We start from the raw sequence: 15,998 nt of genomic DNA, 5'->3' as shown, positions 1-15,998 counted from the left end.
GTGTGAACACATCTCTAACAGTTCACATGTCTCTCCATACAGTCTGAGGCTTGTTCCAGTAAACCCTTCTGGAACAGCAAAGCTGGCACCTCACTTCTACCTCTGCCGGCTGTGTGACCTGAGCATCGAGACATAAGCGTGCTGCGCCCCAGAGTCTCACCTGCGAATAGTTTGTGAGCCTGCTTGTTGCTATGAGGATTTAGGACCTAAAGAGTTTCGAGGTATACAGTTAGCCACTAGTAAGTCTTAGCAATATTAAATGCAGAAGCTTGGAGGGTGTGGGCTTCACCAGAACACATTGCCTGAGCAAACAAACCATGGGGTAATGAACAGTGAGCTCGAAGAGAACTTATAGCATTTATTTATTTTGTGTGGAGGAGACCACAGACCACAGTGCCTGTGCTGAGGTCAGAGAACAATGACCAACAAGGACCTGGTTCTCTCCTTCAGACGTTGGTCTGGTGGATCAAATGCAGGCTGTCTGTCTTGCAGCAAATGTTTTACCCACTGAGCCACCTACCTCCCCAGCCCTCAAACTCAGTAGCTGGAGATGACCTTCAACTCCTGCTCTTTAAAAACTGTTAAGCCAGCCGGGCAGTGGTGGCACACACCTTAAATCCCAGCACTCAGGAGGCAGAGGCAGGNGGATTTCTGAGTTCTAGGCCAGCCTGGTCTACAAAGTGAGTTCCAGAACAGCCAGGGCTATACAGAGAAACCCTGTCTCAAAAAAACCAAAAATAAATAAATAAATAAAAATAAAAATAAAAACCGTTATTTACTTAAAGATTTTATTTCTAGTATGTGTATGAATATCTCACTAGTAAATGTACTGAGTAAATGTACTGTGTTCTGCAGTACCCATAGAGGTCAGGAGAGGCTGTTGGATTTCAGGCCTGGAGTAACAGACAGCTGTGAGCCTCCATGTGGGTGCTGGGAACTGAACCTAGACCCTCTGGAAGAGCAGTGCTCTTAACCACTGTGCCACCTCCAATCCCTCACCAGCCCCTTTTCTCTTTCTCTCTTTCCATATATGGTTTTTCTGTGTAGCTTCGGTTTTTCTGGAACTCCCTCTGTAGACCAGGATGGCCTCTAAACTCACCGAGATCCACCTGACTGTATCCTGAGTGCCACAGCCTGGCTAGCCTCCTCATTTCTCACACTTGCCTTAGTTTTTGTTGAAAATGAACCTTGATTTCTATTAGGCCATCTTTTGTAAATGATGTCTACCAGAGTTTACTGGATTGTCTTGAGTCTATAATAGATGATTCACTTCATAAAATTTTTTCACATTCATTATCATTCTGTAGAGCTTGGCCTGGAACATCATATACCTCCTTACCAACTGGCACTACTGGGAAGTCTAAGTCACTCATCCATTTGTGTACAGAAGCAACCAACATCATGAGTTAATTTCCCACTGACAATCACCAGGGCCAGAGTCATCACTTTTGTCCTTATGCACAATTGGGGAAATCGGCACCAGGACACCTGAAGAAGATGTAGGCGCAGACAGGGAACCAAAGACCATTGGTCACCGGCCCTGGGCTGCCTCCCACCCCCACTTCCCAGGTTTGTCCCACCTTGCCCAGTCTACCCAATATCAATCTGGTGTCATCTCACATCACCCCAAGACAAGAGTACCCAGAATTTCTTCTTTTCAGAGGAAGGGATATAGAGGAACGTTTGCCACCCAGAAGCCTGTCACAGCAGCGCAATTACTTTGGGAGGGAGAAAAAGTCCCAAGACTCTCCCTAGCCTGGCAACCCGCAAGGGGGTGGTCTCCTGTGCTCTCTGTGTTCCCTGGTACTTCTCGTCTTCTCTGTGATGGGAAGTTGCTGGATGCAAAATCTAGGGCTGGGTTTTTGGCAAGAGATGGCAGGACATGAGGAAGGGCAAAGGCAACCTGCCTGTTTCCTGTCTGTGCTCTCTGAAGACTTACTGACAGGTCCTGGAGGGCTCCTGGGCCCACCGCCAGCCCAAACACCCTCCAACAGCTCTTCTGTCCTGCTCTTGGGTAGACAGGAACTGGCGGAAGAGATGGCCTGGTCTGGATTCCCTTTGGATATTATGGATTCACAGATCCCAAGCAGCCTTTATCTGGTCATGATCTGTAAAATGAATGAATGCCCAGGTAACTGTGTCTGAGTCTCGCAGGCGACAGGGACACAGAAGACTGAGACTCTGTTCTGAAGCTACAGTGCTCTGTCACTGGACAGTTGGGGAACAGTTAACCTATCTTCCTTGCCTTAGTCTCTTCATCTTAACAACAGGCACATGAAACTACCCCTAAACCCAGCGGTTACAAAGACCAGATGGGTCAATTCATGTATAGCACGCAGACATCAGTGCTGTTACATAATAAATGCTCAACAGAGCCGGGCGGTGGTGGCACATGCCTTTAATTCCAGCACTCGGGAGGCAGAGGCAGGTGGATTTCTGAGTTTGAGGCCAGCCTGGTCTACAGAGTGAGTTCCAGGACGGCATGGCTATACAGAGAAACCCTGTCTTGAAAAACCAAAATAAATAAATAAAATAAAATAAAATAAAATAAATAAATAAATGCTCAACAGACCGTGCTCAAAGTCTGAAAGCTATGGCGTGTCATTCACAGTTCCTCTGATACCTGAGTCCATCTATATCTGTAGCTATCCCACTCATGGAGAGTCTACATGCAAGAGCAACTGAATAATGCATGTCTTATTCGGAGTTAGTACCCTGTTCTTTCTTCTCTGTATTGAGGTTGGGTCATTGTAGTGGCTTAGAAACACACCCGCTGTGTAAGCAGCTATCCCTTCTACTTAGCAGAATGTAGGCAATACTATAAAAATGGGTCATAATAGTACATGTCCTAATAAAAACTTATTGGTCTGATCTAGACAAGGCTGAGAGAATGGATTTTTGCAAACCTGATTCTGGATATGTGTTTGTGTGTACATTCATGTGTATGTGTGTAAATGTAGTATAGAGGTCAGAGAAGAATCTTGGTAAAGGTCCCTGCCTTCTATTTGTTTGAAACAGGAGTCTCTTGATTTTCTGTTAAGTAAGCAGGAGTCTGACCCATGAACTTTTGCCTCCTATGTGCCTGTAGGAGCACCGAGATTCCAAATACATGTCTGTGTATTCCACCACCTAGGCAGGGTTTCTCTCTGGGTGTTCTGGAACTTGCTCTGTAGACCATGCTGACCTCAAACTCAGAGATCTGCCTGCCTCCGCCTTCTGAGTCGGGGATTAAAGCATACATGGCCCCTCCTCAGCTTGGGTCTGAGGATTCTTGCCCACTACGCCATGTCTTTGGTTCCAAGCCTTGGTCCTCTTTTGTATACTGACTCACCTTAATAATGCTACCTAAGGCACCCGGGTAACATAACAGATCTTGATGATGTCACTAAGGTGCCCTCGGTAACATGACAAATCTTGTTCCGGAAGAACAAGTAAATTACACACAGGGAGAGAGGGGAGAAGCTGACTTTCACTAGCATTTGGCAATGCAGGTTACCAGAGACACCAGGAAACCAGTACTGCTGCTTCCTGGCATTAGCTTTGGAAAACTCTGGAAAACCCACAAGCCCTTCCTTCATTCATAAAATGAGACGTCTGGATTCTTATGATGGCTAACAGTGCTTGGTAAATGAATTGGGAAAATGTTGGTCTCTTTGCTACAGACTCTTTATCAGGCTAACACGAACTGAATCTCTAGGAGGGACACCACTGTACTTTCTAAACTTATGTGACCTTATTTCAAAGGAGAAGAAACTCATCAGTTACTATGCCAATGGGCATCTTTGTGGTATATACATTAAGTACCTCAACGATCAATTCTACTACTTATATCTAAAAATACTGGAGCTTTAAATATATAAGTAAGAGAGTCTTTTTGGTCCTTTTAGACAAGGATGAGAAGTATGAGGAAAAGGCCTTCTACAGACACTGAGGTATCCAGAAGTCAAAGCCAGGCCTCCCACATGTAGGTCTGTGTAATGGGGATGTGGGGGACAGGAACAGAGAAGTTTCAGTGTTAGGTCTTACAAGCTATCACATATGTCTCTAGAAGAGGCTGAGTGTTCATAACTCAGCGGCTGTAGCGAGGTCCCAGTGTCATATGCCTCTGTCATTGTTGAGGAGTGAAGGGCACCACACTCATGTCCACAGCACTCACCTCTCACAGATGACCGACGTTGAAACTGAACCCAATTTCATACAGATCGTGAACCCCATCCCCCCCTTAGCCCATGGAAGCTGGGGATGACCCTGCAGTCTTAGGTGGAACGTCAAGTCTCTTGTCTGTGCTGGGGATGGCCCTGCAGTCTTAGGTGGAACGTCAAGTCTCTTGTCTGTGATATTTGCCTTTGCAGCCAGAACGGGACTTGAGTGTCGGAAGCTCTGAGTACTGTATGCTGGCCGGCTGTACGGTGGGCCAGAGTCAGCAGTAATGCCGCCTCCCTCAGAAGAGCTGGATTGCAGGGCAAGGGTATGGAGCCCACATGCAAGAAGAGTAGACAGGAGACTCAGTGGTCAAGAGGACTTAGCTGAACTTGCAGAGGATCCACGTTTGATTCCCAACACCTACTTCACCTATGTGGTAGCTCATGAGCATCTTCTCTAGTTCTGGGGGATCTGACCCCTCTGATAGATACAGATTCAGGTAGAACACCCCCTCCACACAAAATGATTAAAAAAAAAAAAAAAGCTCAAGTCTCTTTGCTTTGGCTAGATCATACTAGGTGTCTATTATTTTAATCCAAACAAATTCTGAGTTTAGTTAAGCCCGTCTTTCATACCTCCTGAAAGGAAAATTGCACCTGTCCCTCTTGAAATCCCACTGAAATGACAGGAAGGGGGTTTTAAAGTGGTATTATGTAGAACAAAGAGAACTAACGTGGTAACAACAGTCACAAAGATCTACAGGTGGATGAATCTTGGAGTCATGGTTCTGGTTTTGTCAGGATAGCCTATCTTGACTTGGTGTTGTGTATAATCACTAATAGCATCCTGCTCACTTTCACATAGCCTAGTTTGGAAGATTCCCTAATTAATTAATGAAGATGGACATGGTAGTACATGCCTGAAGTCCCTCAGCACTTGGGAGGTAGAAGCAGGAGGACCAGAAATTCAAGGTTCTCCTCAGCTACATAGCAACCCCAGCCCAGATAGGGGTTGTATCTTGTGATGGTGAAAATGCTCTGCAACTGGATGGTGGTGATGGTTGCATGCTTTGTGACTTTAGTATAGTGAAGAGTGAGTTTTATGATAGATGACTTACATGGATTTAAGAAACTGTATGAAAATGGAACTCAGGCTGTGAGGAGACAGCACACAGTCACATGTGCTGTGTGACATAGTCTATGTCAGCCGCAGTGGCCTTCTAGGAGCCTATCTTCACCTGGCTGGTCCCAGCCTGGCCTTTTTGCCGTTTGCCAGCTTTCCTTGGGTTGTGTCTGTTCTCGGCCTCGCACTGTTCCTCTCCTGACACCATTTAGCCCTGTCCTCTCAGGCTCCTGGCTCAGATCCTTGGACAAATGTGCCCCTGGAATATGCTTCTGAAGACACTTTAGTCTCTAACTCCAGGGCTCGGGGCTATGATCTGACAGCTGCAATCCCACATATGCACCTCAGGTTTGGCAGATGATGGACCTTGGAAAAACAGGCATCAATTGGTGACTAAACATTGTTTTTGAGACAGAGTTTCTCTGTGTAGCTCCAGCTGTCTTGGAACTCACTCTGTAGAACAGGCTGGACTTTAACTCAGAGATCAGCCTGTCTCTGCCTCCCAAGTGCTGGGATTAAAGGAGTGTGCCATCTCTGCCCAGCTAAACATTGTTTTTAATGTGTTGGAACAAACGTTTGAAAACTGCTTCTGTTCTGATCGGCTCCTTGAAATCAAAAGACAGCAGATTAAGTCAGGCTTGAGACAACAGAATAAGCCAATATACACATAAGAGAAAAGGGTCATCCCTTTTGTCTTAGTCACTTTACTATTGCTATGACAAAACACCATGACCATGACAATTTTAACTTGGGGCTCATGTTCCCAGAGGGTTTGCACCATGGTGGGGAGCACGTCAACAAGCATGGCAGTGGAGCAGAAGCTGAGACCTTCCATCCGATCCACAAGCACAAGGCAGAGAGGATAAGCCCGCCCCATGTCACACCTCCTCCAACAAGGCCACACCTCCTAAACAGTTCCATCAGCTGGGGACCAAGTATTCAAATCCATGAGCCTATGGGAGCCACTCTTTTTCACATGTGACAGCTTGTTCCAGAAGCTTTGGGACTGTCATCCCATTGTTGAGAGGTCACTTTGAATCTTGTTAGTGTGGGTAATTAAACCTGTCTGTGACTACTGTCTACTCTCAGGTATCACGAGAGAAATCATTTGCTTTAAGATAGTGTTTTTAGGAGGCTAGGGATACGGCTTAGGGAAAAATGCTTCCTGGACAAGCATGAGGATGAGAGTTCGGATCCCCTGTACTACTACAAAACTCCAGGCAGGCACAGGGGCTGCCTATAACCCTTACATTTTAGAGTCAGAGACAGGGGTTCTCCAGGGCAAGCTGGCTGGCTGGACTAACTAGAATCAGTGAGCTTCAAGTTCAGCAACAGACCAGACCCTGCCTCAATAAATAAAACTGAGTACTTGAGAACACCAGCATTAACTATGCACATCTACGTATACATGTGCTCCTACACAGACGTACACTTACATCCACACATGCACATACACCATACACTTATATGAAACCTTTTTCTTTACAACATAGGCCATCTAGTAAATTTGGGGAATGGTAGAGGCAGGCAGAGCATAGGTTTTAGGGTCCGATGGCCTGGCTTAAAACACTACTACTTTTGCCGGGTAGAGATGCACACTTTTAATCCCAGGACTTAGGAGGCAGAGGCAGGTGGATTTCCGAGTTTGAGGCCAGTACAGAGTGAGTACTAAGACAGCCAGGATTACAGAGAGAAACCCTGTATCAAAAAACAACAAACAAATCCTTTGTTTTGAGGTGACAGGTGAGTGCCTGGCACAATCAAATGTGAGGTACCTAACGTTATTGTACACATGCATGATTCTGTACTTGGTCTGAGCCAAAGTATGTTTATGTATGTATAAGACACTACAAGTCATTCCATTAGTGTATGTGCTTTTATGTTCTTATGCATCAGCTGCAATAAACTTAACTGTAAAATTATAGATATCAAGTTAATTGCACACCCCTCCACATGGATATAATGTGATCAGCCAATATAAAATTATTTTTAGTAGATTTCTTAAAGTCACTGTAAGAGGTAGGGACTATGACATCAGTGGTGGACTGCTTCCCTAGTATTTGCTAGGTCTTGAGTTTGATCAGCCTTGGCGGGCGTGAGGGGAAATAAAGAAAGAAAAGAGAGGACTGGGGATGTAGCTCAGTGGGTCCAGTACCTGGCTAGCACGTGAGCCAACGGCCTGGGGTTCCATGCCCAGCACCATATAAACTAAACATGACAGTGCACACCTGCCATCCCAGCATGTGAGAGGTGAAGGCAGGCGATGAGTTCAAGGTCATCCTTGGATACATGGCAAGTTCGAGGCTAGCTTGGGCTAGAGGAGATTCTGCCTCAAAAAAGAAATGAAGGAACAAAAAGAATCTAATCACAAAAGAAACTAAAACAAGAAAAATATAACCCTGGAGCAAAATAACAAACAAGTGGGCCAGAGAGTTGAGCAGGTTATGTAGTGTTGACGATGGCAGCAGAAGCCCAGCACAGCACTGTAATGGCCACTGGTGACCACCAACATCACTGCTCTTAGATGACAACCTTTAGAGTCAGAGGGTGTCATACATGCTGAGCCATCTCCCTTGGGCACTTCTGTGTCAGACAGATACAACAGACATGAAAAGAGGGTGACAGAGGTCTAGGGATTTGCACAAAAACTAGAATTTGCACCAAGATCTTGTTTACTACATATATACATACAACATACATACATATATATGGACATACATAATTCATACTACATGCATACATACTACACACACATATATATACACATTACATACATACATACATACATACATACATACATATTATACATATGTACATCTCCTTGGGTTTCTCATTGGTTTTCTCTGTTCATGTGACAGAATTGACTTCTTTCAAGGTAAGCATGTCAGAGGAACTGCTCCCTTTGTCTGGAGCTGGAGGGTGGAAAGGAGAGGAGGAGTGGAGACCTCACACTAGGCATGCGAGATGGCAGCAGGGTGGATGTGAAAAGCGAGGGCTGTGGACTCTTAGGACCTCTGTGTTTCTACTTCCTGAAAAAGATACACTGAAGTCCTCAAATCCAGTGCCCCAGAATGTGACCTTGTTTAGAAACAGGGCCACTGTAATGGGCACAGCTTTTTAAACAAGGCCATAATTCAGTAAGGTAGACCTAACGATGGCTGATACTGCTTGTCAACTCGACAGAGTCTACAGTCACTTAATGCTGTTTGGTTGACGGGTTGGAGCGGGTAAGGGAAGGTGAGTAAAAGTCTGTGGGGCTGTGGACTGTGCTACCAGTCCAACAGAAGACCTGGTAAGGTCCAGTACATTCAGGAACCCCAGCAATTCTCATCATTGAGAATGGGAGGTGTTCTCACGGCCAGGTTCCTGTCCCGGAACACGTGACCACCACACTCCATTGAGAGGACTGTGACAATCAGTCACATAGGGACAACACCTGAAGTCTTTCCACATGCAGATGAGGTATCCCTAACATCTCAGACCAAGCCAATAGAAAGCACCTGCCTCAAGATCCCAACCCACCCAACATGTTTATAAGGTCCAGTTCACACAAGGAGGAAAGCGCAGGAGTTATTTCACCAAAGATCACCTGAGAGTGCCCGTCTTACTGTGCTGTAACCCTCCAGGGAAGTTTTCTCTCCTGAAGCTTTCCTGCCACCTGCCACCAACTCTGGGGCAGTGGGAGCCACGGAGGAGGCCCGGCAGCCCACCTTACTTTGGCTTCCCCTCAGAAAGCGGTAACTGTTTGCCGGCTACAGCTGGTCCAGAGTCCCTCAGACCCCCTTGGACAGCACCCAGTACACAGACCAGAAAAGACAACTTAAAAACTTTTAAAGTTACTTTTAAATCCAATTACGCCCTAACTCCAATGTCACTACGAACAATGCTGGACACAAGATTAATTCTTTTTTTTTTTTTTTTTTTAGGTTTTTCGAGACAGGGTTTCTCTGTATAGCCCTGGCTATCCTGGAACTCACTTTTCAGAAATCCGTCTGCCTCTGCCTCCCGAGTGCTGGGATTAAAGGTGTGCGCCACCACACCTGGCTCACAAGATTCTTATTAAATGCCTGGTCTTTATTGAGTATGAACTGTACAGACACTGTGCCTTCCAGATAACAATGTTAAGAGGGAGGTTTCTACCACCAGAGTCTAACACTGGATGTCAGCCATGATGGCATACTCCTGTGATCCCACTCTGAGGCAGATGCCCGTCATCATGAGTTCTAGGCTAGCCTGGGCTTCACAGAGACTTCGTGTGCTGGCTAGTTTTATGTCATTGCTTTAACATAAGCAACAGTCAGCAGAGAGAAGGGAGTCTCAGTTGAGAAAATGATTCCATAAGGTTTGGCTGTGATGGGGGAGGGTCCATCCCATTATGGGTGGGGCCATCCCTGGGCTGGTGGTTCTGGCTTCTATAAGGAAGCAGGCTGAGCAAGACAAGTGAAGCAAGCCAGTAAGCAACACTTTCTTGGCCTCTGCATTAGCTCCTGCCCCAAGTTCTTGCCCTGTGCTACATACTTGCTTGCTCTTTTTTTTTTTTTTTTTAATGTGTGTGAGTGATTATGTGTGTTGTGTATCAGTGCACTGTATATGGTTCATGTGCATATGTGTATATGACTACACATGTGTGCATGTGTGCTTGTACGTGTACCTGATTACATGTGCAGAGGCCAAAGGAGAATGTCAGGGGTGCAGCTCACTCTCCCTCCACCCCCCTCACTCTTATTTCTTTGAACCTTAGAGCTACACTGGTGGCCTGGCCATCCTGTCCTCGCTGCCTTGCCCTCAGTGCACGTGTTCCTGTGCTGAGAGCAGGGGTCAGCGGGAGAGGCTTGCACATCCAGTGCTCTTACCTAGCCGGCTCTCCAGATCCTCTGGGGTGTTTTGTTTTGTTTTGTAAAGCAGGCAGCTATATTGCCTCCTTCAGAGGTTCGCCACAGACACAAACACACAGGACTGGGATGTGCTCTTAGACTGGATCTTCTCTTAGATTGTCTGTCTCTGCCCACCAGCTTGCTGTCCTAGACTCCTCCTTCCAGTATGGGCTAGAAAGTCCTCTTTGCTATGTCCCTACAGTACTGTGAGCCTCAGCAAATAACTTCTTAACTTTGTCCCTGCAGTGAAAGCCAAGAAGACAGACACTCCTATGCACAGGGTCAGCGCTCTAAGCCGGGACGCCTCTTAACCCTGCCTGCTCCTCCTCCCTCTCTCAGGCAGGCCGCTCACTGTATCACACAGACCGTGTGGCTGCTCTGGGAAGCAGTGTCAGCGTCACAGGATGGAGCCCGATGTCTACTGCCCTAATTACTGTTTTTGGAGCAGATTTATGAATGTGTATATTCTAGACTACTGCATAGAACGAGCAAGTCCCTGGGCAGAGATCAAACATGGGAAGAGGGTGGGAGTCACGTGCCATCTCTTTACCCTGTTGCCCAGCTCGCTCTGTCTGTGTCAAGAAGGCTGTTCTTACCTCTGAAGGCAACACTAGTTACAGGTCTGAACAGGCCATGCCTCTTCTCCTGGGTATTTTTAGCAAATTTATTTTTCAGTAAAGTTAGGTAGATAGGAGTTTAAAGAAGGTAACTTCTGGCTTATTAACTGTCATACTGTATATTAAGTAGATACCATCTAAAGCTAAAACAAAGCTAAGAAGAGACCCACCTTCCCCCTATGAGAAAGTGCTCGCAGACTTTGGGTTGACTGCCACAAAACTAAACTCTGGCTACTTTCAAATGCGAATGAGCTTAAAAACTGCCTGGTGAACTAACAGCAGAGGTGGCTTCCCTCTGATCTATCCTGATCTATCCTGATCTATCCCCTCTACCTCCCTGTCCAGATGCCTTCACCACAGGTCCTGGGCTCCACATCCGGGAGCAACAGATGAAACCCAGCACTGTCTGCTGCCTGCCCTGTAGAGACAGTGATGGAGCGGGACAGAACAGAACACACACAACTTCACCAACAGAGCAGGGTTTTCACTTCAGCTGTTCCTGGGGGGCAAAACAGCTCCACGGAGAAATGTCAGCGTGAGCTCTGCCCGTGTCTCCACTCATTACAGCGCCCCGGGTGTAATCACACAGCACGATTACAAGATTCTGCACACCTGGTCTCAATGATGCAGTGGAAGACAGGCATCGACCCATCCTCCTTCCTTTCCTTCATTCACTGCGTAAGCACGATCTATAAGTTTCAGTGAGCGCGACTAGAACGAGGCTTGGAGAACAGGAGAGGCATTTCCTATCTACACTACAGTTTGAAAGTGACAAAGATCTTCAAGGCCACAGGCTAGTGCTGCTTTCATTAGCGAGTTACAGCCGGGAGACACCAGGATAACGTTTCCGTTCGCTTCCCTCTCCATAACCCATGTTGGTCTTGACTTTGCCGTGTAGCCAGCGAAGCCCTCTGATCCTCCTGCTCTCAACTCCGGAGTGCTGGGACCACAGGCACGCGGCAGCACGGCTGGCTCAGAGTCTCTGCTTCACTTTTCACTGTGCAAGCTCATCATTTCTCTCTAATTCACACACATACACATTCTCCTTTGTGTGTGTGTGTGTGTGTGTGTGTGTGTGTGTGTGTGTGTGTGTACATGTGTGCATACTGTAACTAATCCTTACTTATTCAGTAAGGATTCATGCACTAACGAAATTTTTTCTTTTGGGACCTTAGGGGTCAAATTCAGGGCCTTTAACCACGAAGCATGAGGACTGCAAGTGAGCTCCACTCCATGGCTAGAGTCTCAGAGATCTGCTTGGTTTAATGCATGCGACCCAGGAGCTCCTGTTCTGTAGCAGACAATGAATTTGAACCCCTGTCCCTCCTGCTTCTAGCTTCCAAGTTTTGGGGTTATGAGGGTAAACCAACACACTGAGCTTAGATTTCTCCTTATAAAGCTGTAACTTATTTTAAATACATTTTATTATTTATTATCTATTTATTTGTGTGTACATGTGTATCTCTGTGTGTGCCCGAGGAGGTCAGATGTATATCCTATCGGCTGAAGCTGGAGTTACAGGCAGCGGGGTGCTGCCTGATATGGGTACTGGTAATTAAACTTGGACCCTATGCAAGAACAGCGCATGATCTTAACTACTGAGCCATGTCTCCAGCCCTTAAGCCAACTTTTATTGTTAAATAGTTTTAGACTTATAGAAGATTTTAATATAGAGTCCCCATATTCTCCTCATCCCATCTTCCCAGTTATTAGAAATTTACATGAATAGTGATATTGAGTAGGAACATAGTTTCGTGCAGAGTAGAACATGTAAATCAACCCCCAACCCCAAAAGGAAAAAAATCAGCAACAAGAACAACACAAGGACCATGATGTATTTGCCAAAGCTTCCCAAGTTTTGTTGTTGCTTGAGGTAGGCTCTTGCTCTGTAGCCCAGGCTATCCTCGAACTCACGATCCACCTGCATTGCTTCCTAAATGCTGCATTTTAAGTATCCGACACTATGCCTAGCCTAAGTTATTTCGTGAGTGGTTGGTGATTGAGCCTAGGGCCTTTTATGTGCTGAGCGCTGGGCAGGTGCTAGACCACTGAGCTACATCCCAGCTCCGTGGATCTTAACTAAGAAAACAGCCAACCTTTCTTTTTCTTTTCTTTCTTTTTTTTTAAAAAAAGATTTATTTATTTATTATATGTAAGTACACTGTAGCTGTCTTCAGACACACCAAAAGAGGGCATCAGATCTCATTATGGATGGTTGTGAGCCACTATGTGGTTGCTGGGATTTGAACTCAGGACCTTTGGAAGAGCAGTCAGTGCTCTTAACCGCTGAGCCATCTCTCCAGCCCCTTTTTCTTTTTTCTTTTCTTTTCCTTTTCCCTTTTCTTTTCTATTGTATTGTATTGTATTGAGACAGGGTTTCTCTGTGTAGCCTTGGTTGCTCTGCAGACCAGGCTGGCCTTGAACTCAGAGATCCACCTGCCTCTGCCTCCTGGTGCTACGATTAAAGGCGTGCGCCACCGCCCATCTAACACAGATGTTTCTTAATTCTCATTTGTACTGTAGGTTTTCCATAAGAGCTGTGTTTTGTTGGGAATTTACAATTCATTTAATTCTATGAATCGTCAGGTCATGGTGCCCGCGTCCATCCGTGAGAACTCCATCACTGCACACTGCTCCTCTAGAGAAGCTCTGTGACTCAGCCAGACCCTTCTCCCCACGTCCTTTGAGTCACTATTAATATTAAATGGATATTAACCACAGTCCCAATATCCATTTCCTGCCTTCTTTTTTGTTAACAAAACTTTGATTCTGTTCCAAGGAGAAATGTGCCAGCCAACTACAACATGGAGATACCTTACAGTGGGGAGTGGTTAGGTGAGTATTCTGGCTAATGAATAAAACAAAAGTAAGTTGGGGTGGGGTAGGGATGGTGATGCTAGGAAACTGCCCCTCCCCCTCACCAAAGGATGTAAATGTGCCTACAACAGTCTTTCTCCTGCTATAGTTGAGCTGCTAAGAAATCCTTGGTTCCTGAGACTTGACAAAGACAGATCCTTACTTGTTGAGGCCACTGTAGTCAAGTTTTTAAAACAAGTTCATGCCACATGAGCTCATCCAGGCCAACCCGTACCACAGACAGGGTGCATGAGAAGGCGGGCGGAAGGAGAGGCGCAGCTGAGGGTGACGATCAGGGAAGTGGCCCTTTGGAAGTTCAGCTGCCAGGCTGAACAATGGCAAGGAGGTACTGATGGAGGAAGCATGGCCGTGTGACGTGGGAAGAGGGTGACTGAGAGTGCCTACATGTACAAACAGGCATCGGCAACCTGACACGGTAACTATAAGCATGCATAATGCTGTTCTGTGTGGCAGAACAATCACTCTCACAATGGCTTCCTGGAGGTTTGGTTAAATACTGATGTGCAAGTCACAGATGAGTCTGTGCGTGCCAGCAAGTGAATTATTAATGCAGCCTCTATCTGAAATCAGCTGGGAAGGAAGGCGGTTCCATTAGAAGCAAGAGAGAAATTAATTTGCGGTCACTTGATCTAAGCACACATTTGGATGCATAAACTTTCTTCCTATATTGGCTATACACTAGGGAGAGGTCCAATCAAAACCCTGGAAGAAAAAATGTGTAACTTATGCCACAGAGGAAGTATGGACTGAACTACAGGAAGCCAGTCTCTTACACGAAGCCTCCTGTGCCTAAGCATGAACAACGGAGTGAGTCAGAAAGACAAGGCACAGGAACTCAGGCTGCAGAGCACGGTGACTGCGCTCCAAGCTCACCTTGGAACCTGCCCGGAGAGAGTGCCAGGATTCAGGGCCTCAGTGAGCCTGTGTGGTTTTCCTGCGCCAGTTACCATGCAACTCTAATGCACTGCAGAGACTCTAGCTGGAGATGCAAATGATGAAAACTGTTGACCAGCTCATGTCTAAGAAGGGTTGAGCTGGACCTGTACAAGTCAGGAAGACTGGATAACAGGACAACGTAAGGAAGGGGAGGCAGGCTTACCTCTGTTGCTTTCTGGCTGAGTCCCCGAAGCAGCAGCACAACCACGTGTATTGCAGCTCTGCGCACCTGAATGTCAGTGTCTGTCTTAGCCACAGCAGTCAGGCAGGTTGTCACCTAGGAGGGTGAGGGGAGAAGGCAAGAGGAATCAGGGTTGCATAATTACCTACAGGAGCAGTCTGGCTCAGAGAGGGAGGCTTAATTCCTCATGGCCAATGAAGAAGCTGAGGTCTAGCAGCAGAGGTTTGGTGTAGACAAGCTTTTCTGGAAAAGGTCAAAATCTGATTGGAAATTCATGGATGGAACCAGGGGAGTGTTTGAAAATACGAAAGGTCAAAATGCAAGTGTCTCTCTAAACTTAGGGGAAAGGTGTTAGGTGCTCGTCTTTAGGAACTTCACATCAGAGGAAGGAAGGACTGGTCATGGTAGTTGCTAGGACCTAACTAAGGAGCTTCGGAGTTCCCGGCCTGGCATCATGACGTCGTCGCTGCACTGATGAAAGCCTCAGCAACAGGGTTAGGAGGAGAGAGAGACCCCTCCCCTCTGCATGCCCACCCAGCCCTGCAAACCGAGTGTTCACTCTAGGAAGTCGTCACAGTCAGTTTCAAGTACGAGTGTGGAATGGGGGCACACAAGAAGGGAGGAGAGAGAAAGGGAAGGTGGGGGAGGGTGAGGGATGAGGGGAAGGGGAAGGAAGGAGGGAGAGGAAGAGAGAAAGGGGGAGGGTAAGAAGGAGAGGGAGGGGAGGAGGTGGAGGGGAGAGGAGAGGAGAGGGAGGGGAGGAGGTGGAGGGGAGAGAAGGAGAGGGAGAGAGATTGATTCTGCCTCAGTTCCTTCCTCTGTGGATCTTTTAGTACTCAGGCCCTTAGACAATTCTATCTCAGAAAGGAAAGACTAAAATCTACTTGTAAAACATGGTGCTGTGGGCCGGTTAAATGGCTCAGAGGGTAGAGAGGCGTGAGCTACTCAAGCCAGGTGGCCTGAGCTCCATCTCTGAAACCCACAAAAAGGGGGAAGGGAAGAACTGACCCCCGAAAACTGTCCTCCAATACACACACACACACACACACACACACACACACACACACACACACCATATATACATACCTAATAATTATATGAAACAAAGCAGTGTGGGGCTCGGGGATAGCGCTGTTGGTAAACTGAGTGCTGTACAAGCATGAGGACCTGAGATTGAAACTGGAACACACATAGGAGAGAGGGGAGGGGAGGGAGAGACCAAGGGGAGAGGAGGAAAGAGGGAGAGGG

At 46.6% G+C, this 15,998-nt stretch overlaps 1 protein-coding gene across 1 annotated transcript in view; it reads right to left on the bottom strand.

Annotated features, from left to right (window-relative positions):
• Tango6 (transport and golgi organization 6 homolog) overlaps positions 1–15,998 on the bottom strand; it is a 165,354-nt gene that overhangs the window by 12,447 nt on the left and 136,909 nt on the right. Inside the window, exon 17 of the mRNA XM_021220424.1 lies at positions 14,733–14,846. Coding sequence (XP_021076083.1) covers positions 14,733–14,846 — 114 coding nt within the window. The remainder of the gene's footprint in view (positions 1–14,732; positions 14,847–15,998) is intronic.

This window comes from Mus pahari, chromosome 20, assembly GCF_900095145.1.
Source record: "Mus pahari chromosome 20, PAHARI_EIJ_v1.1, whole genome shotgun sequence".
Taxonomy (NCBI): Eukaryota; Metazoa; Chordata; class Mammalia; order Rodentia; family Muridae; genus Mus; species Mus pahari.
This window is presented reverse-complemented; position numbering and strand designations above follow the sequence as displayed.